Consider the following 26,808-nt stretch of genomic DNA (forward strand, 5'->3'; position numbering starts at 1 on the left):
ATGCCGAAATGTACTCCATTGCCAGCAGTTTTCATGTGAAATATTTGGTTTGGCTACCGTACAATTTATGAATAACAAAAAAGAGAACATTTATTGGTTTGCCTTATTTGTCATGCACAATCTCTTTTTGGGGGGTTCTATATATATAGTTTACAGTATATATGTCCTGGTAGATATGAGAAAGTAGATTTGAAAATAGAGGTTCAGATGTTTTTTAATAAGATAATCGCTTTTTATGTAGTTAGTTCCTTTATTTTGCACCACCCTGTAGCTTTAGCTACTTACATTTTCAAAGAACTTCCTCCACCAATACTCTCTCATAACTAGAGACATTATCTATCATATGTACTATTTCCATGATAGCCATCTCATTCTCCAAACACAGTGATTTAATCAAGTCAGTTAAATAAGCCACTAACTCACTTATTGCACAGAATGGAGAATGATTTAAAGGGAACAGAACAATGCAGTACAAAACATCAGCTATGTCAAAAATGTACTCCATCCATCCATTTTCTAACTGCTTTATCCAGTATAGGGTCGTGGGTGACTCAGAGCCTAACCCACCAAGCAACAAACACAAGGCAGGATAGACCGTGTATGCAATATCAGTCCATTCAAAAAAATATTTCAATTATTAGAATTATGTAAAGAATAAAAAAGAAAAATGTATGCATGGCTAACACATTTCCACATTCCTCAGTATTTTGAAAAAGAATAAGGAAACAGCTTTGTTAATTTTTTTTAATCTTTTTTGTAATTTTTACCTTGGCACCAGCTTTGCTGAGATGATATGTCATTCATATATTGCAGCCTAAATAGAATTGGAGATGCAGTCCTTAAGCAGTTAACCAGAAAACCAGAGCCGATTTCTCTTTTCACCACACCAAACCTTATCTCAACAAAGCTGCAATTTATAAGTGTTTTAATATTAACTCAGAATGGTTTCACTTCAGTACAAGTTTAGATCTCATTACCTAATTTGGCAGCCGAAAATCTTTCACTGCTTTTTTTCTAGTTTTGTGGGAGACATCCTGTGAAACGATGAGGCTTTTGCCAGGGCTAAAAAAGCAGAAAGAGGGAAAGAGGAGGAAATGACAACTTCTTCTTTACATTCTTAGTTTCATCCTTGTGATTGGCTTTCCACGCCATTAACAGAAACAGAGAACCACTAAAAAGAGTATTTTCATAAGTAATGTTACAACCTTTATCTTAAAATATCAGACATGACTGGTGTATTTCACTAAGTAAAATAGTGGATTTAATTAGTGAGCTTAGTGAACATAGGCAGCCTATGCCTGAAGCCCTCAACAGTACAAAATCAATATTTTGCAATACAGCACACAGTTCTTTCAATTCACAGCATATCAGAGTAGCTTGCCAACCTTAGAAACATATTAATGAAATTTACATAATCTTATTTTGAACTCCAGTCCTAAATTGTCTCCAGTTTATAGTCTCTAGACTCTAGTCTTTACTCTCTAGTCTCTAGACTAGTCTCTAGGCTATAAACAGCTCTGCACATGAGAAAAGATAGGGTAAGATAAGATCACTTTATTAGCCTTACACAATTTCTTGCATTAGGAATTTGTCTTTTCCACATACCCCAGCTTGCTCTACATGAGACACACAGACACACAGACAGAGAAGCATGGGGTCAGAGTGGAGGGTCAGCCATTGTACAGTGCTCCTGTAGCAGTTAGGGTTAAATCTAATCCAATCAAATGTCACCTAGGGATGGTTAAGAGTGTATGTTCATTGAGTAATAAATGTCAATTTCAAATCACCCATAAAAAGGCATACTCACATCTTACCAACTAAACATCATCAGTGTAGCCTCCTTGACCTTCAAATAGGCAACAGTACTTACAGATTTAGCATGATGCGATCAGACATCAGGAATATGCACACTAAAAAATTACTGTGAAAACACTTACATTACCCGAGACAACATACTCCATCAGGTCTATCTTAGTGGTTGTCGGTGGGGAAAAAAAACACAAATATGGAATAAATGATTTACAGTACAGATTGGAATAGTTTGGTCAATTTTTTGCATATTATAAGTTCAATGATGCGTCATAAATCACTTGCATTAAAGATCACTATAGAAGGTTTGAGTATGTACTGTATAAACAATGTACAGTACAGTGCTGTGCAGTGCAAAAGGCTTAAATATTTTGCACTGTTTTACTTTTTTCACTCAGTGCTAATCTATGATATTTATTTCTTCTCACCTGAACAAAGCTTTTAATCGTAGAAGTTGTTAGAAAAGTGGAAAACTCTTTTGGTTTTGAGTAAATCTTTTATTGCTGTTACACAGATACCTATGCCACATGTTAAAACATACTGCAACAAGAATGTGTCCCTTGGTCTAATAATTGCAGCAAGTTAAAAACAGGTGATATTGATGGATATTTCTTAATTATAGGAGTGAGCTCATTGGTTTGCAGACTTCAGTTATTATTTCTGAAGTGCAACCACATAGTGACATTTATACTCATACATTTGTGCTCAAAGTAAACATGTTTCAGTACTTGAAATTGCTGTGTTGTACACAAAGTATGTTTTTATTTCAATATGATCAAATGTATGAATTGAATACCCCAAAGTATATTATATTTGATATCCCAATACCTTTGTCAGTCAAAGTATATTTAACCCTAGTCTTTGAACAGATATTTGTAGGTCACTGAAGTCTAAATGTTTTTTTGTTATAATAAACAGGAGACACTGAGAAAGAAACACTGAGAAGCACAGCTACTTTCACTATCAACATTCTGACTGTTTCTACCCAATGGTCAGAAATTATTAGGAATGTGAAAAAACAAACGTATTTGGTAACTGTAGTGGTAAATTTTTCAAAAATTATAGTACAGAGTACTGGAAATGACTGTGCTAACAAATTAAAAATATTCCTGAACTAAGATCTAACCATTTCATTGTCCATTTTAGGGAGTTTGCAGTACATCTGCTTGTTTTGTGTTAATGGGAAAGTATGCAGTCGTTACTCCCATACATATCACAATGTCAGGTTCTTCTTCTCAGTTTCTATTTGACCACTTACAGTATCAACTACATGTTAGACTTTTAAAGAAGACATTCAAGAACATATTAGCATCCCCACCCTTACAGAAATGGTACTGTCCCAGTTCTAATGTTGTGCACAATGGTTTTCGGGCTATTTGTCTGGGACACCAGCAGAGCTTGACAAAAATATGTTTAAACAGGACTCCAGGGTTTTCAGGGAACGATTTTTCACTTCCACTTCCCCTTCTTTGTTAAAAGAAACAGGGGAATAGAACTCTTTTTTTCCAAGAAGAAAGGGACCCTGCATGATGTTCGGAATTGATTCTTTTTTCATATTGTTCGTTTTAGGAAAGGAGGAAACTTGGAGGGTGGCTGATACAGATCCTCTAGGGACAGCAGTCACTCCTCGTTGTTAGAACACCATTTTGAAGCCCCTCCAGATGCATGGTTACTCTTTGTTTCTGCTGTAGTTCATTTTCTTTTAGTTATAAAGTGTGTAAGTCACGATCATGAGCAAAGTACGCAAAGAATGGTCTCCCATATTTTACTGTCATGTATTGTGTGATGCTAGCTTGGTATTAATTAATGGATTAATTTAACTAAATCTCATACAGTAAATTTTCAGTAAATTGTCTTTTAATTTCTCCAATGTAGATGGCTGGGCATTTACTGCAGTATCACCTGCAAGTACACAGCCACCACCACACTCATTCAAGGCCCCTCAGGACAATTCCGCATCACCCAGACAGCATCTTGTACCTCCAGCAACCTTATTTACTGTATCTCTTGCAGTAAATGCCCAGCCATCTACATTGGAGAAACAGGAAAGAGACTCGGAGACCGCTTCAGAGAACACGTCAGGGCTGTGAAGATTAAAGATCTTTCCAAGCCCATTGTTTCTCATTTCACCTCTGACGGCCACGACCACTCTAATCTCTCCGTCTGTGTTCTCAAAGACGGTTTTCCGAACTCATACATCAGAAAGACCACCGAAACTAAAATTATTCTGCAGCTAGGATCACACATTCTCCCTTCCCTTAACGACAGACTACTGTTCTTTTAAATTTTCTCCATTCATTGGAAGTTTCATTTCACACCTCTCTGCACCCATTCTGACTTCACACCTCTTGATTGGCCTCTCTTTCTGTCCCCTGCTCCCGCCTCTCACTCCTCCTCCCTCCCAACCTTTGTTCTCCCGCTACTTTACCTTTGCCTACTGCCCTGTCTCTCTCACACCTGAAGAAGGCTCCATGGCCGAAACGTTGTGTTCTCTTTCTTTTTTTTTTCCAGCATGGAATAAACCTATTACTTGTTCCTGTATTATATATAGCTGCCATTTGTTGGAAACCAAAATTCAACATTTGGAAATTTTAACAAAAAATAACACGTTTTTCAACTAGTGATCAATAATACAAGTCAGGAATTTACAAATAATCTTTCCATATTCCACTCTCATTTTTTTTTGCAAACCAATGTCATATTCGTCTGCAGGAATAGGCTCATATTATTAAGTAATTGATGCTGAATGTGGTAGTGATAAATTGTTTGATCATTTAATTGCTTATTTTGAAATTACTCTTCCAGAGTGAAAGATAAAACTGCTCAGCAAAGGGGTTTGGTAAACATTACATTTTTTCCTTAGGTTATCTTTGAATGCCATTTGGCATTAACTTGTTCGTTTATTTTTTAAGGCACAAAACAATATGATTCATCTTATCAGACAAATTTAATTTGAACCCTTCTGAAAATTTCCACAAAGCAGTCAGCAAAAACTTTATAGAAAAATCAAGAAGTAAAATATATTAAGAATAGGTATTGACCCTCTTTGAATCAATACTTGGTGGAAGCAATTACATTTGTGAATCTTTTTGGATACTTAGCTCACAGGGTGATACTGTACATTTTTCACTCTTTCTTCATTGCAAGCTTGCTCAACCACTAGCAAGATGGCTGGAGGTCATTAATGGGCAGCAACTTTCAAGTCTTGCTTCAAGTCAGATTCAAGTCAGGACTCTGATTGAGCTATTCAAAAACATTTACGTTCTTCTAGTTGATCCAGGCCAGTGTAGGTTTGGACTTGTGTTGAAAAGTGAATTTTCCTCTCGGTTTTTGGTCTTTGGAAGGAAGAAGCAGGTTTTCTTTGAACGTTTAAATGTATTTTGCTCCATTTTCCCCTCAATTTAACAAGCTTCCCAATACCTGCTAGTGGGAAGCAGCCCCATGACATAATGCTGCCACTAACAAGATAATTCTCCAAATAAAATGGAATCACATTGAAAGGTGGCAAATATGTTTGCAAGGCACTGGAAATGCAGAAACAGTATTATTTTCCCTTCTTTTAGCTTTCATGGACTATGGATCTGTTGTGCTCATTGAATAATGTTAATTTATATGAGGTTTCTGAACTTATTTTATCAATTTGGGGTCACGGGGGAGCCAAAGCCTATCCCAACAAGTGATGAGCGCAAGGTAGGATACAACCGGGTTGGGATGCCGCTCTATCTCAAGGCACACACAGACTCAGGCATGCACATCCTCACACCAGGACCAGTTTTACCAGAAGCAAATTAACCTTCAAGCATGACTTTGGGAGTGTGGGAGGAAACCAGAACACCTGAAGGAAACTCACAAAAAAATAAGAACATACAAAGTCCATGCAGATAGCACCCCAGGTCTGATACTGAAACCCAGGGCTCCAGTGCTGCCAGGCAGCAATAGCATACATAATGTATCCAGAAAATAATACTGTATTATAAGACAATAAAGCTATAAATCAGTAATACTTTTCTTTCTTATGTATACTGGGGAAGTAAGAACAGTTTCTGAACCACTGTTGCTCAACAGTGTTTAAAAATCTACAAATAATACATGTTGGGTATTTGATATGGTATTTTTACATCCATCCCCCTGTGATCCTCCTGCCTTCAGCACTGACGCCGAAGAGACAAGATGTGCGGAGCACCTGACAGTAATGAGAAGTCATACATCGGACAGCTCAGCATCATGCGTTGGAGTTCAGCACAGCTACTGGCAATGGTGGTCCCTGTTCTCACCTGCCTGCACTTCAGCCACGTGTCCAACCTACACTTCTGCCTGCACGTCCAGCTTGGTCTTGGAGTGGCCTTGGCCTGGATCCTAGAGTAGACTCCCTCTGAGAGTGTGAGCCCCATTCAAATCTCTTCCTGGTGCACCTCCAGTAGACCTCCCCAATGGTGTGTGCTCTGTTTTGCCCGGCTCCAGGTGAATCTCTCTGATTCTCCTCCCTTTATCCTTTTCTGTGAAGCAGAGCCCATTCTGGAGTTTGCCAGCCACAACCTCTGGACTGTAGCTCCTTTGCTCTTGGGTATGTAACACCTTCGCACCCACCCCAAACATCCAGAAGGGCAGCAAACCATAACAAGTATTGTCTGGGATTTAAATAGTTAACTCTAGTTCTTAACTCTAGGACTTACCTTTTATTATTTTCTTGTAAACTATTGGACCTTACAAATGTCTTCACATTTCAAAATGTTTTTTTATAGATTTTCACATGCAAAATGACAGATGTCATACCAATTCCTTGATCAAAGACAGGGGAAAATAAAGAAAGGAGAAAAAAGATCTGAAAAGTAATAAGTGGGCAAATTAGATTGTAAATTAGCATAGGCTGTGGGGCAGATAGGAAGACATGTCATGATTTGCGAAACCGCTTTGCTGATCAGTCTAAAAAAGTGCCAGGCAATTCATAATAAGATTATAGATCAGCAAATGAGCAAAAGACCAGGGCATCTTTGTAAGATTGTAAGATTGCATAGGGCAATATCTTTGGCTGTGGCCATTTCCATGCATGGAAGACTGGTCTTGTATTAATATTAATTATATTTATATGAATAAATGGAAAACTTTTAATGGAATTAGACCATGTCTTGTACAAAGATTATAGAGGAACAAGTAATAGGTTTATTCCATGCTAAAAAAAAGAAGAAAGAGAACACAACGTTTCGGCTGTGGATGGGGGACTAACAGTGAAGTTGGAAAGTGGGGTACTTTGCTGTGCATAAAAGTTTGACATATGTCGGGGTTCCAAAGTTGCTCAACCTGTAAAGATTTTCATAGTCGCAAGTTGAGTCCTAAATTCCAATCATCACTTGCTCAAAATTGGGCTTATTATTCAACAAAACTGCAGTTCACAGCCAGCTGAGTGTCCCCAGGGTCAGATGGATTTGATTTGTGGTATCTTGGGCTTGCAGTGTGGTTTGCATTTATAAAGTTTATAAGGACCTATCAGAAATTCATCAATAGATTCTGATTATATACTGTATGAACAACATCCCCAACTTTTCATGCATGCATTATTAACTAAAGGCAAATACATTTGTGGCAGCACTCTCACTCCCAGTAAATTTCAGCTGGCCATGAGTAGCATTTACAGTATACAGTAGGTAATACAACAGATGTGAGTGAGCTCCCTTCAGGTAAAAACATTTGAAGTAGTCTTCCGCTGTGCTCTAGTTGGGTGTGCAGTATAATAATCAGCTCTAAATCCCTTTGCCATTTTCAACTGGATACTTGAAATGAATTTGCCAGCATGATAAACTGAATTTAAATGGTTTTGGTGTTTAGCAATTCTGGACATTCAATGTCTGGCTGCCTGTGCACTTGTTTGTGCCCTCCAAATGTGCTTTGCCCTTTAATAAAAGACAGAAACAAGTCTGGAGAAAAGGGAAAATTATTCCAAAATAATGTAAAGCTGTATTCTTTATTGGTCTATAAATAGATAATTATTTTAAATCCACAATTTTATTCCACCTCTCACTTCAGTCTTGCTACAATACTGACCTTGGCTCTATGTAGCATATTATGCACTCTGCCTGCCCCATTGCAGCACTCTAGAGCATCCTAATCAAGAACATCAGCAGCACAAAAAACATAATTAGCTTGCTCTGCGTAGTTTAAGTAATTGTAAAAGCTCTTTCTTTACTTTAAAATACAATATTCTCTTGTAAAAATCCATAAAATCAAATTAGACTTTTTCATAAGAAAAATATATTAATTGTGAGCTGTCAAATAGCACAAATGACGTAGTATATTCAAACTATAGGTGGCATTTTCCAGCTTAAGAAAATTTTTGTTAAGATGTGTTAAATCCTGTATATTTTATATACAAACATTCACAAAAGATTTTGTACTCTTCCTTTTCAAAATATACTGCATAACTTTTGAGATGAAGATTTTTCTTCAGCTGCATGTTCAATAAATATGAACACATCAGTTTTTCAAAGGCAATTTTGTCATCTACAAAAAAGTAAGCAATTTTCTTTAAATAGTCTATAGCAATGCAATATTTTCAATCCTTAAAACTGAAGTTTATCAAAAAACAATACTATTTTTAAGAAGTCTCTCCGTTTATCCATTTTACTTCACCCATCTGATATTTTTCACCCAACTGATATTTTTCAGCTTTTCACAGATGCATTTTCAGTTCCTTCCAATACTCTGAGAGTAGAATTCCCCCGATGAAGCACTTGTGTGGCTTTCATAAAATCTGATACAAGGATACTCTTCATTTTCAAGGTAATACTTCTGCTTTTCATTTTGTTCTCCTTTTTCTCGTTCTTTGTTCAGACTATCTTCTTCTTTGTCTTTGTCTTCATCACCATCTGCGTCTCCAGGTTTGAAGGGCTCGGCTGGATCTTTGTGTTTAGAGGACAGCTCTGGAGGAAGACAGGAGTGGTTGCTGTGGCTATAGTGTTCAGGGCTGCCCTGGCCCATGCTGTAGTAGCTGTCTTCCTCTTCCTCCTCTTGACATAAGCTGCCTTGGGCACTCTCTCCATCAGACTGAGAGACACTCAGCCTCACTCCAGTCTTTTGAGACAGGTCAAAGGGCTCCTCTTGAACAAAATTGGCCATGATCCCTGCTTGTGATGATAATCTGAGTCTCACTCTTCTCCTAAATCCTAACAAAGAGAAGGATTTCAACAGATTAAACAGACTGACTTGTGAAAGATGGCTGACTTTAAGATTTCAAAATGAAAACATTCTGGTGAACTCATTACTGTTTCTTATCACTAATTTATATGGTAGTCAGAGTGACACAAGAGCTGTGCACTTTAGAAAAGATGGATAGCTGTAATCAGTGTATCTGTGGGACTGTCTGCAAAATGCTCTGCACTACAGTATTATGTTGTTTCAAAGAAAGGCTACGTTGATTAATAGAAACATGACATCATCGTAGATAGAGACAGAGGTAGCAAATCAATTTGTTAGTTTTGTTCTCTGTGCTTCTCTCGGTTATTTGTTCTCAGTGATGTCAGCTACAGCTGAGAGATAAAAAAATCTGTTATGACTAAAAATGCTATCTCTACTTATATTCTGGAAAGGCAGCAAAACATTAATAAAATATCACTGATCAAATGCAGGAACAGAGCCAAAGAAAGAATTATTCTATTTCCTCTTTCTTAAAAGCAGGAGGGAAACTGAAAGAACAATTACCCTGGAGATGAGTGTGTTCTTTTCACATCTTCAAAAAGCTTCTCTGATAGAAGAACCTGTTCTGATGTTTGACATGTATACATCTACAATGTCATTTTTGCATAGGAAGCATTATTTGCAGAATACCTGGAGTGGGTCGAATTGTACGTCTTGATACAGCACTGTATTACTGGGCTACATTCACATAGCATTTTTCAATGCTACTGGGAGTACTGTTGCTGTTAGTCATTGTTACTAATCCCCTGAGAAATGTGTCTTTATTCTGTGTTGTACAATTGTTTATGACACCTGTCATCATGGGACAATGGCTGAGATTTAGAGTAGTTTGCTCTGTTCCATGGGAATGAACTAGAACCATGATATTTCTGAAATCTCATGAGCTTGTGCAGATCAATTAGTTGCATGAGAAAGCAAGAGGTAAGATGAATGCCTGTATGAGACACAAATATAGACACAAATAGGTCCAATGAACTGAGTCAGCTGGACTGCGTTGTAGTACTTCTTTGTGTGTGCTGTCATGAACGAAAGTCCCCCAAAAGGTAAAAGGTTTTACACAATAGGTTTTACACAATCCATCAAATACTGTACCTCTTGATTCAAGTCCCCTGTCCATGATGCCATGTTTGACTTTCATGTGTCTTGTGAGGTTTCCTTTCAAAGTGAATTTGCTGGGGCAGTAAAGGCATTTGAATGGCTTACTGTCAGAGTGCAAGTGCATGTGGCCCATTAAATTATGCATTCTGTTAAACTCCTTCCCACACAGCTGCCGAGACAAAAAAAACAGAGTTTGACATTGACGGCACAGTTGTTGCTTTAGTCAAAGCTGCTTCAGTGCCATGAGATAAAGAATTTTGTCACATTCAAAAGTATTCAAAAACAGAATCAGAGAAATAAATATGTAAGTTTTGTTTTGGAGCAATTTGGAGAATATCGTGAAGAAAAATAATTGCGATCAGTTACGTAGTCTTAAATTGTCAATGTACTTAAGGAGCAAACAACTAAGACAGAGGCTGGGCTGACTGATACACCCTTTTCAGGATTATAATATTTAAAAAACAAAACATACATGCAAAAAAATAAATAAATAGCTAAAAGGGGCTCCTATTGCATTTTTAATACATCTAATGCAAGAATAAACAAATCTTCATTAGTACGCCCAGCATAAAAGATATTCATAGTAGAACATGAGAGTGTTTCTGGGCTTGCAGTATTTTGTTTAATTATTAAAATAACCTTTTTGCTCTTTAGGCACCTCTCAATGAACTGAGGTATGAGGCATCTTCAGCACTGAAAGATGTGACATTTGCAGAAAGAGTCTCTCTTTGGATAGTGAAGGTAATAAGAAGTGAATGCAATTGGCCACGAGAGGAAATCCCATCCAGACAGGCCACTGGAGGGGTGGAAAGGGCACTCCTGTGCTGTCCTTCCTCTGCATTCTTTTTTACTAGGGTGTTCCTTTCCTTCAGGAGGAGAGAGGGACTGTAAACTGTCCAAAAGGACCGTGAGAAAACAGGAAGTGCTCAAAAGTACAAGAGAAAGCGAGATGAAATCTATTTGCGGGCTGTTCTCAAGGGACATGAGAGCCATTGTTACACAGGCAGTTTGTGCAGCGATATCCTTCCTTCAACTGAGGAGGCGCTTCGTGCCAAAATGCAGCTATCTGGTCATCTTCTTAACCCTCCCTGTGCCATTCCAAGGTCAGAGACCCCTCAACACAGCCCAGCACCCTGAGCAGGGCATTTTCCATCAAAAACCAGTGTAACATCTTCCTAAACCTTGGCATGGCAAATATCATTGCTTTTGTCAATAAGAAAAGAAACCTCAGCTGTATTTTGGGTTCACATATATGGAAACCCTATTCAGTTGCAGGTACGGTACAAAATGAGGTGTTGTTTTTTTAATTAAAACTGAATATTTAAATTCACAAACGTTTGGTTTTTATTTTTTAAATGATCATTTTTTTTATTATCTTTTAAACACTTGAAATTTTTAAAAGATCTCGTAAAGTTTCATCAGATTTACAAGCCGAATCAAAGGCATTGATTAAAGGGTGCATCTTAAAGTTGGAGTGTCAAGTATATTTATAAACACCTTGGTAAAATATTGTAAATAGAAATAGATTTTCACATTAAATTGGCATAACAAATGAAGGCAGTTTTTTACGCTTCTCATGTTGATTCATCAACTTCATTTTAACCTTCAGTTTAATTTAGTTGTAAATCCCAGAGAGCCAAGAACATCCTCTAAAACACTGATACACCTTGACATTTGATTCCTGCTTCTGTTTCAATTCATTGAAGTAATTAAATATTTCCAGAATAGTAAATATTAAGAAGCAGTGTCTTTTGAGACAAAACTCAAGATTAGTTTATTAACAAAATAAACTCTCGAAGCCATATTGCTTGTCTCCAAATTGTGGAATAATGTTAATCTATTAATTCTGATGTCAAATTAGGGGTTTGAGAAATAAATCAATATGTTTTTTTGGCAGCTGAATTAATCAGTTTAAACACATCGATACTTACTAAGACAGAATGTCTGCCTGCTGTCGATTCTCCTTCTTTCCTCTTCAATAAAATGTTTTTTCCCAGGTCTTAGTGACACATATTTAGATACAAACTCTAATGTCTCTTTTAGAAATAATCTTGATAAACACCATGTTTCCATTCTCAAATGTAAATTGAAACAGTGCTTTTGAGCTAGTTAGTTGCAGTTGTATTAATAAGAGCTATTTTTTAATCACAATGTTGAGAAATGAGTTGATTGTGCACATCCTAATCAACATGGTCAAATACATATTCACACTTAATAACATCTATTTACATTTCTTCAGGGTGTGCTTATCTTTATATTAGATTAAAATGTCAAAATGCCTTAATTGCAATGTACACTGTAGAGCTATAATAGTACTATAAGTCTATAGCCCTTACTATTTCATACACTAAACAGCATATGACATTCATAATCGCAAGAGAGTAATAAGAGAATAAAAATGTTTGATGGTTTGATGGGTTTACTGACCTTGCATTTATAAGGCTTGACATCAGAATGGACAATCATATGGGCCTTGAGAGTCTGTTTCTGCACGAAGCTCTTGAAGCAGAGGTGGCACTGGTAGGCTCTAATGTTGGTGTGGATCAGAATATGACGCTTCATGTTGGCTAGGAGAGTGAACTCTCTCCCACAGATGCCACACTTGTGTTCTTTCACCCCCTGTAAAGGAAACATGCTGCATGATCACTGTAGACAGTTTTTAGTATGACAAATTTCATATTCTAAGCTCTGGATTAAGAGTTTTCTGTCTTTTATTTTCCCTAAAAAACATAATTCGATCATTGGAAAAATACTAGGTGAGTTATTCCTCCATATGTCTAGCTAGGGTGCGATAAATCAACTAAGATGTGCAGGAGTGAAAGCAACTTTTTAATTCTTTATTGGTACACTATTATTGGTTACCCCACAATCCTTCAAAATCATTAAAAATTATAATCCAACAAGATCACAGGACACATAAAGGCTGAATGGCATTTTTATGGTGATTTTTAGACTCAATGCAAGAATTGATAGGGTTTCATTTTTACTTATTCATTTTGACCACTTACAGTATGTACTGTACACGAATTTGAAAAAGAATATACCCCTGTCCAATGACGTCCCATTTTGTTAAATGACAAATTACATATTTTAAATCAAGGCTAGAATACTCAAACTAAACACTTTGATAGGTGAAAGAAGTTAAATATCAGCAAAAACTGCAAAAGAAAATGAAAAGCCAAGGGTGCTGACTGTGTAAGAATTCACCCATCTGAATCAATATTTAGTAGAAGTACAATGAGCAGCAATTACAGCAGCAAGTTGTTTTTTGATACAGTAAGTCTCTAAAAACTGCATGCATGAATGGTGCAATTTTTACCATTCACCTTCGCAAATTTGTTAAAAAACCACAGATTTTTTACTGGATTGAAATCACAACTTTAAATATGGAGGTGAGTTGTACAGTAGAATGGCACAGATAACAAGACTCTGAGTTCTGAAGACACTGAATATGCGTTTGAGAGTATTGAAGTTGATCATTAAGAAGTAGAAAGTTGAACTGTCTAGATCAAGCCATCCTTCCAGACTGGACAGCAGGGGACGGAGGAAACTGTGTAGGACCACTGTGAGACCAACAGTGACTTTTAGAAGAGTTAATTTAATATTATGGTCAGCATTGTCTACAAGTCAATAATATAATATACAAAACAATAATATCCCCGTAGCAAAGCCTGTCTTTGTGGAAGAGTAGCAAGACAGATGCCATTACTGAAAAACAGCAACAAAGAATACTGTTGATGATACTGCAAACATCTGGCAGAAGGTTTTGTGGTCAGGCAAGACAAAATAGACACTTTTTTGTATAAATACAAAGTATTACATGTATTACAAAACCAACAGAGGGCACCACCCAATCAACACCATCATCGCTTTCAAGCATCGGATTGGCAGCATTATGTTATGAGGCTGCTTCTCCATCTCATCATCAGAGACTGCAAAGCTTATCATTGAGGAAAACTTGATAGAGCATAGTACATGTAAGTCTGAAAGGAAAACCTGCTTTGGTCTGCTAAAGATCTAAAACATTCACCTTTCATCAAGACAGTGACACATACAGTAGAACAAGGCCAAAGCTCCACTGGAATACTAATAGAAGAAAGTGAATTTACATCTTGAGTGGCACAGTCAAAGTCCAGACTTGAATCTATCTGAAAATCTGTAGCAACGTTTGACAATTGTCATCTGGAAATGATCCACAACGAGACTGAGAGAAGTTTAGCAAGTTTGCAAAGAAGAGTGGGCAAAAACTGTTCAATTCCAGTCTGTAAAGTTGGTAGAGGTTTATCCAAAAATACCTCCAGCTGTAATTGTAACCAAAATGTATTTTCACTGGTTATTGACTCAGGAGTGTGAATATTTGATATTTTTTTATTTTTCTTTGCTGTTTCTGCTGCCATTGATTTTCTTTCTCATATGAAAGTGTTTAAGTTGTTCAAGTCAAGTTGCAATTAAAAATGTTCACTTTAAAAAATACATACTGTATCTTTTAGAATTAAACAAAATGGGCTTCAAAATGGAAAGGGGGTAAATATGACACTGTATATATATATACCTATACAATACATACTGATGCATTAAAAATACAACAGATACTGTTGATACTACTAGTTTTCAGAATAAAGACTACTAGCTACGTGAAAAGAGTTTAAAACTGGGTCAGTTTAAAACTGTTACTTTAAAAATGTATTTTACAGTATTACGTTGGAAATGCAGCTCTAATTCAGGTCTTCTCTGCTGTTTGTATTTAACAGTTGTTTTACCTCACCACCTCACAGGGAAAGTGACATAGAATCCATTTCCAGAGATGATGCACATTCTGTGCAACAGGTTTATTCTATCTGTCTTCTGCAGCAAGAACACTTCACCATACTGTATGTTTCGCTCTCTTTAGAAAGTCTTTCCAGAAGCTGCTTTTTAAACTTTGGCAAGTAGTATAATCAGAAAAAGCTTCGGGAAACCTGACAGAGCTCATACAATTTGATATGTATTGAGAACACAATTACATAACAGAAAATTACAAAACTACTTCTATATACTATCTTCTTCTAGGTAAGTGCATTATAGGCTTCATAGATGAAAGTTGTAATTCATAGTATAAAGGCATCCTGACTCATATCTAAAATATAATTAAAATATCGTTCTGACATAATCTTCCTGATGATTATAGGTCAACCATTTATAAATACACTAGAGACACAATTATTTACACCACTGTAACATATAAAAGACAGCAGGAACAATATTTTAAACAATGCATGAATTCCTAACATTGAAGTGAAAAGTGAGATTGTTTGCAGTACCTAAACTATGATCATTAAGATAAGATGAGCACAGTTTAATTGTGAAATATTCAAGTATGATAAATAAAAGATAACCTTCAGTTGTCTACATGAACAAAATTCTTTCTCTATAGTATTTATTAAGCACAAAAAGTGATTTATGGTACCTTTATGGTACAGTTTGTTACCATATACTTTGTGATTCTTATACTATACAAGGTAATACAGCACAGAGTCTCACTCCAATGAAGAATGTTAAGCAATGAACCTATTTGAGTACAATATTTGGGGAGTTTGTCATAAGCCTGTAGAAAGTGGTAGAACCTACGGTATGTCCTGTTTTTGCACTCCAGAGCTAGAAATGACAAAATCAGAAATATACAGTAAATATAAATAGTGCTTGCTAGCTTGCGAGTGCAAACGTTATGCCTGCGTGCAAAAAAGCAGCCATTTTTGCCACTTTAAATCATGCTGCAAATGTACCATGACTTAGTGAATAAGAGTGTGAGTGGCAGGAGCATCGCAATGTCTACTCTCTTGGGTTTTCTGGGTTCATCCACCCACTATCACTTTACACTAGCCAAACTGCCATCTGACAAGAAGCAATTTCCATTGATCAAGATCCAGTCAACTGACTGGAACAACCCAGGAAGGACAAACTAATGGATTCTTTTCACAGAACAACAGCTGTGGATGCTGAACAAAATGATCACCATGGAAGACCTAGAAAAGTAATTTGTCATCAGATGATTGAAATCTGTTAGCAGTTTTACAATGCTACCATCATGACTTATTAGGAAAGGGGAGAAGGTCTGCAATCTGTACACCAACATGGATGACAGATACTGTAAGTGTGATGTCTTCTCTTTCATTGTCTGGTTTAGAAATTGTACTGCACATCTAGCTAGGAGGAACCATAAAACATTAATTGATATCTTGTAGAGTTGGAGTTGATTTACAGCATATCATTTGTGATGGGACATTTAGTGCACACAATTATCTTGACACAAATTTAAATGTATGCTCCACTAATCATTACAGCAACACAAATATCACTTATTTAAATCACTTAAATTTTCAACACAATAATGTTCCATATGCCAAGTGTTTGCATCACTTCAGTCAAGTACTGACCCATTGTTACGTGTTTTGTGCACCAAAATTCATCTCTCATGAGAGCAGTCAGTCAACTGAAATGTGTCTTAGTTTTAAATGGAATGGTTCCAAGACAAGATACCATGAAACAGCTATGTGGCAGCTCAATATCAGTTATTGAAAATTCCAAAATTTGGTCTCACATACTGTGTGTGACAAAGGAAATTGGAGATGAACTATAGATAGATAAATGTATTATTAACACAAAAACTAGATTTCTTTATTAGACTTAAAGGTAGGAGCTGCATTAGTATGGGAGTTGTAAAGGGACAGCTACAGGTTAAATCCACAATGAAAAGTAATAGAAAAGATAAATTATAGATTTCAATGTTTCAAGCCTTCTTCAAATGTGTAACACTGAGGTTTTTCTTCTTTGTTGTTAGATTTCAGCGTTGAATTAACCTCTGCTTGCTAGTTTTCTTAATAGTGAATCTTCATTCAGTCCTTGTTATAGTGACGGCTGTGAAAGGGTCTGTGGACAATGTCTTGGATGTCTCTTCCTACAGAACATATTAGGAAGGAAGATGTGTCTTGAGGGCTGCAATCAGTGCACATAAAAGATCAAAGCTCCATGTCAACCAGATCAACACCCTCACTGTTGTTGGGAACTGAAATGAGATTTTGAAAACTTGAACGCAAATGACTGTCCACGTAGACTCAGACAAAAGTTTGTTATAGTTGGTAGTATTATCCAAATTAATTAGCTTCTGTTGAACTGGAAGCAATCAAGAGGATGTCTTGACTAGTAATATGGTTTGATAACTTGAAATGTATAATCTAATAATGTTTCTATGGTACAATTGGTGATATTGCAAACACAGATGTGTAAAATTAAGTGGTACATAAATAAAATATTGAATTGCAGGTTTTTCAAATGGGCTTGTATGGTATTTTATAAATAGATGTCAATACTTTGCCAAACTCTCATTTGACAAAGCATCAGAGTGTCCGTCTCAAAGTGACATTATGACAGGAATACTTTGTACTGATCGCATAAAACTACTTAAGTGTGAAGTCAAACTGACTTTTCAAAAATAGTTTTATAAATGTAAAAGTCCAGTCCAAACAAAAAATGAATAAAATTGCACATTCAATTGTTGTTGTTGTTAAACTAATGTATATAGTAATATAATTAACCACTGAATGAAACTCCATGACAAAATTTCTTAGGAAAACTTGGTACTGTATGTATAGTATATGTAGGCATTTTTCAGGAAACAAATAATAAGCTTGTAATGTAAAAACATGGTAATTGATACTTTTCCCAATTGCACCACAATGTTCATCATGTTTGCTTAACTACATTACTAAACTGGACATTAATAAAATGAAACTGTTTTCCACACATTAGTCATGCACATCAGAAGATATATATTTGTATCTATGAAAGGGCTGATATTGAAACCAACTTTATTAACATTTTTTGCTAATGTAAGAGTGTAAAAGGGGAAATTCCAGATCCTACCTTATGGGTTAGGGTGTGCTGTTTGAGATGGTGTGGTTGCACAAACTCCATGCCGCACTCGCTGCAGATGTATGGCCTAATGTCCTTGTGCTTCATCATGTGGTTTTGGAGCTGGCTGGGGTACTGAAAGGTCTTCTCACACTCTGTGCAGCTGTACTGTGTTGGGCCGCGGTGAACAGTCAGGTGCCTCTTTAACTGGGCCAGAGTTGGGAAATCCAGGCCGCAGTCAACACAAATGTTTTCCTGGCCCCTCTCATGTTTCACCTCGTGGGCTTTCAGCTCGCTGGGATAGGCAAAGCCCCTCCCACAGATGCCACAGCTGTAGGGCTTGACGTCACTGTGCTGCATCATGTGTCTCTTCAGGTGGCTGGTCTGGGTGAAGGCCTTGTGGCACACCTGGCACTTGTGCGGCCTGGTGCCTTGGTGAGTGAGCATGTGGGTGTGCAGGTGGCTCAGTTGTTTGAAGAGCTTCCCACACTGACTGCAACCATGAGGCTTGATGCCACTGTGGCCCAGGATGTGAGTCACCAGGTTGTACTTTGAGGTGTAGGACTTCTCGCACATGCGGCACTTCCAGCGCTTCTGATTCTCACCTACATCCACGTAATAGCTGTCATCGATGTGGATGTTGACTCCCAGCTTTTCTGCAGCATTCAGCCCGCTGTCATTTGTATTTGGGCTTCTCCTGTGCCTGCCCAGGAGCTCTCTCCGATACAGCCCATGGGAGAAATGCATGGTTGGGCTGGGTATGAGGAAAGGAAAGGGGATTATCCCTGGGTGGATTTTAGGGAAATAAGAAGGCGAAGGGTGCATCAGGAGAGGACCAGGAGGCCATATTCCCTCAGGTTTGACCGGTTCCTGCTTTATCTGCATGCCATCAAATCGCTCCAGTGATCTATAGAGCTGAAACCTATTTAGGTCTATCATCTGGGGACTGTATCTAGGGAAGGGAGCTGGAACGTGCTGAGGGAGATGATATGACAGGTGAGGCCGGTCCACTGTCTTAGCGCCAATTTCCTCTGTCACTTCGTCGGTGGATTCCAGTTCTTGGGGATTCGCTTTGAAAGGTGTCCTTTTGCGTTTCCGAGATCCTTCTTCCAAGCCACCGTGGAATCTCTCGAACCCCATGAAGTGTTGGGCCCCAAAACCTGGGAATCCCCTGTTGAGGCTGTCCCCAAGTGGAGGGAATCTTGGGGGCTTGAGGAAAAGAGGCAGAGGCTGCAGGCAGGGTCTGCCATTCAGCAATGTCTTCATGCCATCGCTATAATGATTCCTCTCAGGTCTGTCTTGCATGACATTTGTCTCCATCTCCACACCAAGAGTTTTACCCTTTTAAACCAAAGGTGCAACAGTTAGATGTGATGATAGAATGGAATATTTTTCTTTACAATACAATGCAAAGCATGTCAAATGTAGGATTGCATAATACCTGGGTCTAGGCCTGAAAAACTGCGTTTTATCTTTGCCTAGTGATCCTGATCAAAGTAAGCAAAGTTCTTAAGATGCTAAGCAAAAGTTTGTTTTCAAGGTTGAGAATTGCTCCTTATTGAGCCAATTGAGTTTAGTTTTTTTTTTATATAGTGTCGATGAAATTAAGTGGAACATCTGTCATCTTCAGATTTTATCTGAAATTACAAACATCAACAGTTCTTCCAGTTGAGTTACAAGATACTCTAGCATTTATGCACATTTTATGTCTCGTTGCACATTTCAAGATAAGCAGGGAACCTAATGGATATCTACTGTATACTACCCAACTTGAAACCTGTTGACATTTGAAACATCCTTCAGAGGGCAATATCTGCCCATCCACTCTAAACAAGGTTTTTGCAAGACTATTGAGATACAATTTTGTAGGCACACAGCTTCACTAATAAAAGTTATTAGTGGTAACTACATGTGCTGTGTAAATGCCATTCTATCTTGTTGGGGACATTCATAATACTCATTATGTACAGCCACACAGGGACCATGCATGTAGTCATGGCTAACCTTTCTCAAAGTCTTTGCTTGCAGGCTGTGGTGATTTGTGTCATTAGTAGACCCTAGTCAGCATTCCATATGCATAATAAGTGATATAGTATGCTATGTGTGCTCTGGCAGAACACAATCCTGACTCTCTAATGCAGGGTATTTGTTTTTTGCTGTTGGCACTTGTGTGATACAGGTTGTTCGTTGCATTTTTCACCTGGGTGGGTCTGAGACAGAAAGGGCCTGTGTTATAGAATATATCCAATGAAACAATAATTTACTGAGAAAGATGTGCCAGGAGCATAATAATGGGTCATAAAACGTGTTCTCAGCACACACTTTGTTCATTATGAAAATAAGAGAAAGGATAACAGCAGTCAGCACAGTGCCGCAGTGGTTGGCATTGATGCCTTGCAGTGCTGGGGTCCTGGGTTCAATTGCTGGGGTGCTGCTTGCGTGATATTTTTATGTTCTCCCTGTGTTTGGGTAACTTTCCTCCAGGTACTCTGGTTTACTTCCACAGTCCAAAGGCATACTGGCCCTGTCAAAGGTATATTCTGTCTTGCACCCACCGTTTGGTGGGTTACTGCATAAAATTGTTTGAAAATAGATGGATAATTAATGCAGCATTTTGCACAACACTTGTTGTTTAGAACTGCAAAAAAAACCTCAAATGCTAATGTCGTAGATTCAACTAAAAAAAGACTGAAAGGACTATTAATGATTAGAGATTATTTTCAGTAATGTGCTAGAATAGCAACCGTTCTTTGCTTTTTTTCTCTAGTGACAGAAAACCCTGAATGTTTTCTATGTAAAAACAACAGTTCATTTTGAGTTAAGCTTAACCCTGTTTCCAACATTTACCCTGCCAAAATTCAGTGTCTTGGCAGGAATGCCAGGTGTTTTGAAATGGATGGGAAAAACTTGGCCTTGGTCTTGCTCAATAAAGAAAATAACACTGTTAAGGGAATCAGAGATGTTTATCGCTTTCCCATCAACATTGTCATCATCACACAATTGTCTCCTTTTTTCTGGATCAGTTTTTGAGGCCAGGTTGGGCAGAAAGAAAAGAGTGAAATTTACCGAATCTGGAAGGGGAACCAAGTCAAAACGAGCTCACCTCTCCCTCTCTATACAGTCTTTGACACGTTAGCCTACTTTTTCAGTTCTCCCTCTCTGGGAAACTACCCTGCACCTTTCCTCATTTGGATAGAAGGATTGAGGTTCTTCCACTTCTTCTTTCTATATCCACAGGTTTCAGATCCAATTTTTGCTGTATCAGGTTACTTGCAATTTTGGTAGAACTGCCGGTATTCACAAAGCTTTAACTTTAAAAAAAAAACTGAATTTCAGTAATATCAGTATTGAATTCTGAAAATCAGAAACCATTTTCAAGACATTTACTAGTTAAAAATGATTAGGATAAACATCAAATTGAATGTGTGTATGATCACATTTGTTTGTATTATTAGTGATTTAGCAGGACAAGATGAAGCAAGCCTATTGTAGCTCCATTGATTCCATTGACTTTGAAACTCTGTGTAGGAGCCCATCGAATTTGTAAGGAAAGCAGTTATTTGGCTCACAAAATGTCATGTAACTCACATATGTAATTATGTCATCATAAACAGTAGGAACTGGATCTTTTGGAGGGTGTTAAGCTGGAACTCTATTTTCATTGTAACTCCAAAAGCTGCAAAAGTATACAATCAATATGCAGTTGACCTATTGAGAATGCTTTTTTGCTGTATGCAATTGGAAAATTAATAATTGTAATGCATTGTAAGGGTATATTAGTTAGAATAACTGATAAATAAGTAATGCTTTAAGTTGATCTTTTCCATCCAAGATGCAAAAACCATTACAAAAACATTTCTCCTCGTTGGTAATGATGCTTGTTTTGTGTTGAAAAAGAGGAGGGAAAATGTGGCAACTAAGACTTAGTAAGATTATCCATTTTGCTTATCTCAGTCTAGTGAAGAAAGGAAAAAAGAGGAAACAACAGTTATGAACCCTGGCAAAGTTTCACTTATTATGAACCTAAGCCATTTTATTTTCTTTTTTTATTTTTTTTTTATAGAAAAGGATAGGGAAGGGGTGAGGGTGAGATAAAACACTGTGAGGGAGAATGCAGGGGAACATTTTGTATTTCTGTAATGATTAATCAGAGATACTGTATATTCCTTCTTGTTTCCATTGTTTCTTCAAATTAGGAAAAAAAAAACATTTCAGTATCCAGTAACATTTTCTCTTGGTGTTAGGTTTAAGTATTGTGGACATCTCCAGATTTTCACTACTAAAACTCATGAACTATCATACTTATTATGTATAGATAATTCTGAAACTAAAGCGATTAACAAAACATCAGATGTACAGTATAACCTGTCATAAATTAAATTTAGAACAGAACACAGTAGACATGTTGGAATTATTTTATTCTTTGTTCCAGAACAATTTTGAAATATTATTAATAAATGAAAATAAATTTCCAAGTACTGGAAAGAAATTGAAAAGAAAGTTTATGTTCAGCTGAACTGCCAATTGTTTTGCTATGGCTTTAGTAAAGAACTCAAGGGATAGTTTTGTTATTCAGTGTATTTTATGCTACTATTTTCTTGACTTTCTTAGCAGAAGTGCCAATAATGTACTTTCACCATGATGCCCCAGATAGGGGAAGACACACAAAAACACAACTTTCACCTATGGGTAGGGAGAATGTTGCACGCTGCACTTTCAAGCATTTAAAGAAACAAAGGCTATCTACAAACTGATATCTACAAACCCAGAGATATACAGTATCCATCCATTTTCTAACTGCTTCATCCAATTCAGGGTTATGGGGGGCAGGAGCCTACCCAAGCAAGCAAGGAACACAAAGGCTGGATACACCCTGGACCGGACACCAGCCTATGGCAGGACAGACAAACAGAAACAGACAGACATGCACACATTCACACCGGGGCAAATTTGGCAGAACTGTAGGAGAAAACCAGAGCACCTGGAGTAAAACCACACAAACATGGGGAGAACGTACAAAGTCCATGCAGGTGGTGCTCCATGTCCGGAGTTGAACCAGGGGCCCCAGCGCTATGAGGCAGCAATGCCACAGTGAGCCAGCATGCTGCCCCATAGTAAACAACAGATGCTAATTACAAAACACAATTAGAACAACTTTGAAATCCTTCCCGTTGTTAGAAATCCACTGTGAAACTGTGAAAACTTGTGTTCTTGAATTTCCATCTAACTGGAGGATTAAGGTACTGTACATCAGGAAAAGGATTTTCGGAAATCAAGCTGCACTGTGTCTTACATCCTGGACAGACAAATGTTAGGTCAGCAATATCCAAATTGTATCTTCAACAACTTCCAGACACAGTACACACCGTTAATGCACCAGATGCTTAAACTAACTAAAACAAGGATGTCCCATATGGTTTAGATTGTTGGATTTTCTTAAGTGAACTATCAATTTTTCCTGCAAAAAACCTAATGATACTACAGAATGATTTGCTGTCTTTACATTTTGTATGCATTCTGTAACTTTCTTCCAAAAAAATGGAAGTGACTGCATTAGATGTTTATTCATGCACTGAATTAACTATTCCAGAAAAAGGAATTTCCAGAACACAAAGCTGAATAGGAAATAGATGCTTAATGATGTCAGTTAATGTAACTTGTCATCAATGGACCTCAGAACAATAGGCAACATCCCTTGAACATCATATGGTTAAATAGCGCACAGGGCACTGTAGTAAAACGTGAAAATGACAACATTGGTCAACAGATGAGTTATTATTTAAATATTCTCAATAATAAAAACGTTCTTATTATTAGTATGAACAGTAGTTTTGTCAATGTAGAAAAAAATGTTTGTTTTCATTTTGTCCTTATTGGCCAGGAGTTTTTAGAACTCCTGAACAGACGTTGTAAGGTCAAATCCCAAGAGAAGACACCGATGTTGCATTCTTGAATGAGTTTACTTTACCCAGATTGCTCCTACAACCTCAGCAGTGAAACATGGGACCAAAACATGCATGGAAGAAAATATTAATTATAATCTCTGAAACTGATCTATTTGGTTACAAGCATCAGTCAAGTAAATAAAAAAAACGTAGAAATAGTTCCTCAAAAATCAGCAGTGGAAAAAAAAACTGGCACAACTCTAAGGCTTGTAAATTAATACAGGATGACGCACTGCTTCCATAATTACAGTTTTATGATATAGAGTACTGGTACTTTGATATGTGTGGTCAAAATCATTACATTTCTCTCACTTACATTTAATTTGTACACATTTATACAATACTGTATATGTACAGCACTTGAATTAACTGAGAGCACAGAAACCAGAAGGATTCCAAAAATAGTAATGAAGCTCAGCTTCAAACTTTAGAACATGAAGTCCACAGATAATTTCTTCACATGTGAAGCTGAGGTATGCAACAAACTGCCACATCATATTGTGAGTAGTGAGCTATTGAGGGAAAGACTAATCTTAGTGATGCTGATGTTGACAATTATATATGGTCTTCCCTGACTTCTACCCTTTCTTAGATTTTACAGTGTGGCTAAGAAGTTATACCAGAAGACTAACAGCAGTAAGTAATTACACCCTACTGCAGTTGCTCAGGTAGATAAATAGTAATTACATGTAACTGGTATTAAGAATACTAAATGAAAGGGTGCTTTTTCAGTGGTGAGTGCAAAAATGGACTATTACTAACAATTTCTCCAAAACTATTTAAAGCAGTTAGGAGAAAAGTTACGCTGCAAAATTACATTTTAGCACCTTTTAATGCGTGTGACTATTTGTGCAAAAGTGATTCTGCTGAGAAACTTAGAATTCTTGTATAGTACTTAGGATCTAGGCCTATTTTTTTAAAAGCAACCAGTATCATATCTAATTGTAAAATTAGATTTACAGTTGTTGCACTTTTGGCACAATTTGCATTTCCATCATTCAAGATCAAACATCACATAGCTAACTCATTTTGAAACAGGCCAGATCAACATTTGTATGTTTTCTCATTAATCAATGTTTTTGCTTGTTATAGCTGAAAATATAAAAGATTAAAAGCTTTTGTAAAAGATTTACAAAAATAAAATAAGACTGACAGTGTTCTTTATACAAAATTAAGTTACCAATGATTTCTGAAACACAGACAGTGCATACGCAAAGAAACTGTGCAATACTTTTTCTTGGCTTTATATTTAAGAGCACAAAGAAGCTTTTCTACCACAGCACTAGGAGTGAGGATGCTGGGACGTCAGAAAACCATGCACAAACCAGGTATCATAAACTTTGTTAACTGTAAATAATTTGGTGCAGGGGAAGCTACATGCCATTTAAGCAAAAAGTAACTAGATTTTACATTTGCATAGGCATGTCATTTTACATCATCCCATTTTTATGCAATCACTTTCTCCCAAATATTTTGTTTGCTCCAGGTCCTCTCTTCATCTTCCCCAATATACTTCTTGCACAGACACATCCTTCAGCAAACACAATTGGGCCCTATTGATATGATCATGTTTCAAACCGCTGCAGACGTAGTAAGAGCACGTTGAACAATGTCCCTCATCATTTACACATATTCACCGACAGAGAACCATGCAAAAAAGAAAGCTTATTGTGCATTCACATGCAAGAATATATTACATTTACAATGTTATTAAATGGAATTGATATATTTAAGATTCACCCAGCATTTCTTTATCTAAAAGCAGAAGCACATTGAACAGTGATCCAGATCCACATGACTCACCAGGGCTTGCGGCTGAGTGACTGACTGTTGCTCTCCTCTCCACTGTATACCTGCTATTTGTGGGGCTCTCTACACTGAAAAGGCAGAAGTAGTGACAGTGTTTGAAGTGCCTTAAGAAAGAGAACAGGAACAATCACTTTGTTCTCATTTTTCAGATGAGTACCTTCGGAAAGAAGGAAGGAAGGGAGGGGAGAGGAAGTCAACAAGCCTTTGCCTTCCTGAGAAAAAATAAGGAAACTCCAGATAGCCATCTCCATTTCTCTTAGAAATACAGATTTATCTGACTTCAGGAAAAAGAAATGGGGTATGCATTGTTGCCTCCAGTTTATACACTCTTATTAAGCAAGTTTTGACCACTAATGATTATGATAATCAAGAAAAAAATCATTGTTTCATATACCCATCTACTGCACATTCCTAAATAAAGAGGAACTAATATACTGCATGAACAAAGATCATTTAAACCTTTAAACATTTAAAGGTCTTTCAGTCTTTTCTGAACTCAATTTATTTCATATGCAACACCTTATTATGTGGTGTATTAAATGAGGCAGTTTATTACCATATTGCCAGTACCCAGGTATTTACAGTAGCTGCAGTGAGATGTTAACGATCTCTGGTCTTGTTCAGGTTTTGTTTTGCTTTAGTTCTGCACCAAAACACTAAGAAAGCCAGAGGGTGATGTTCTTTAGATATTGTTCAGTATGCTGCATTGTAACATATCTCATGATTATAAACCATTGTGAAAAAAGAGTTTCAAAGATTTTGCCAATCAGACATTGAAGCTGGACATGACTAATGCAGAGTGCAGGCATAAGGATCATGACCTGCCTGTGCTCTTAATATCTCTTAATGAGTCCATGCAGTTTGCTGAAGCCTGAAAGGTGCTCTGTCTCTAGTTGTCTCCAATGAGATGATACAACACTGTCTGTCCGGTTTGCTGTGTCGGCCATCACATTTGCAGTTTTCTGTGCATCAGTGTCATTTGTTGCATTAAGTGGGAGACATCATATGCTTTGTTCAGCTTGGTTAAATGATCTTCTGTCTGCATTTCTGGGTCATAGAGCACAAATCTGAT

The 26,808-nt window shown here is 37.2% G+C and overlaps 1 protein-coding gene across 1 annotated transcript; it reads right to left on the reverse strand.

The window, feature by feature from the left end:
• Nucleotides 1-7,749: 7,749 nt before the first annotated feature.
• On the reverse strand, nucleotides 7,750-25,849 carry znf366 (zinc finger protein 366). Its single transcript, XM_006627165.3, has 5 exons — nucleotides 25,731-25,849; nucleotides 17,995-19,323; nucleotides 12,523-12,714; nucleotides 10,090-10,264; nucleotides 7,750-8,966 (listed from the first exon to the last, which is right to left on the reverse strand). Exons 2-5 carry the CDS (start codon nucleotides 19,300-19,302, stop codon nucleotides 8,488-8,490), a joined length of 2,154 nt encoding a protein of 717 aa, XP_006627228.2. The 5' UTR covers nucleotides 19,303-19,323; nucleotides 25,731-25,849; the 3' UTR covers nucleotides 7,750-8,487.
• Nucleotides 25,850-26,808: the final 959 nt, after the last annotated feature.

Source organism: Lepisosteus oculatus, chromosome 3 (genome assembly GCF_040954835.1).
Source record: "Lepisosteus oculatus isolate fLepOcu1 chromosome 3, fLepOcu1.hap2, whole genome shotgun sequence".
Lineage (NCBI taxonomy): Eukaryota > Metazoa > Chordata > Actinopteri > Semionotiformes > Lepisosteidae > Lepisosteus > Lepisosteus oculatus.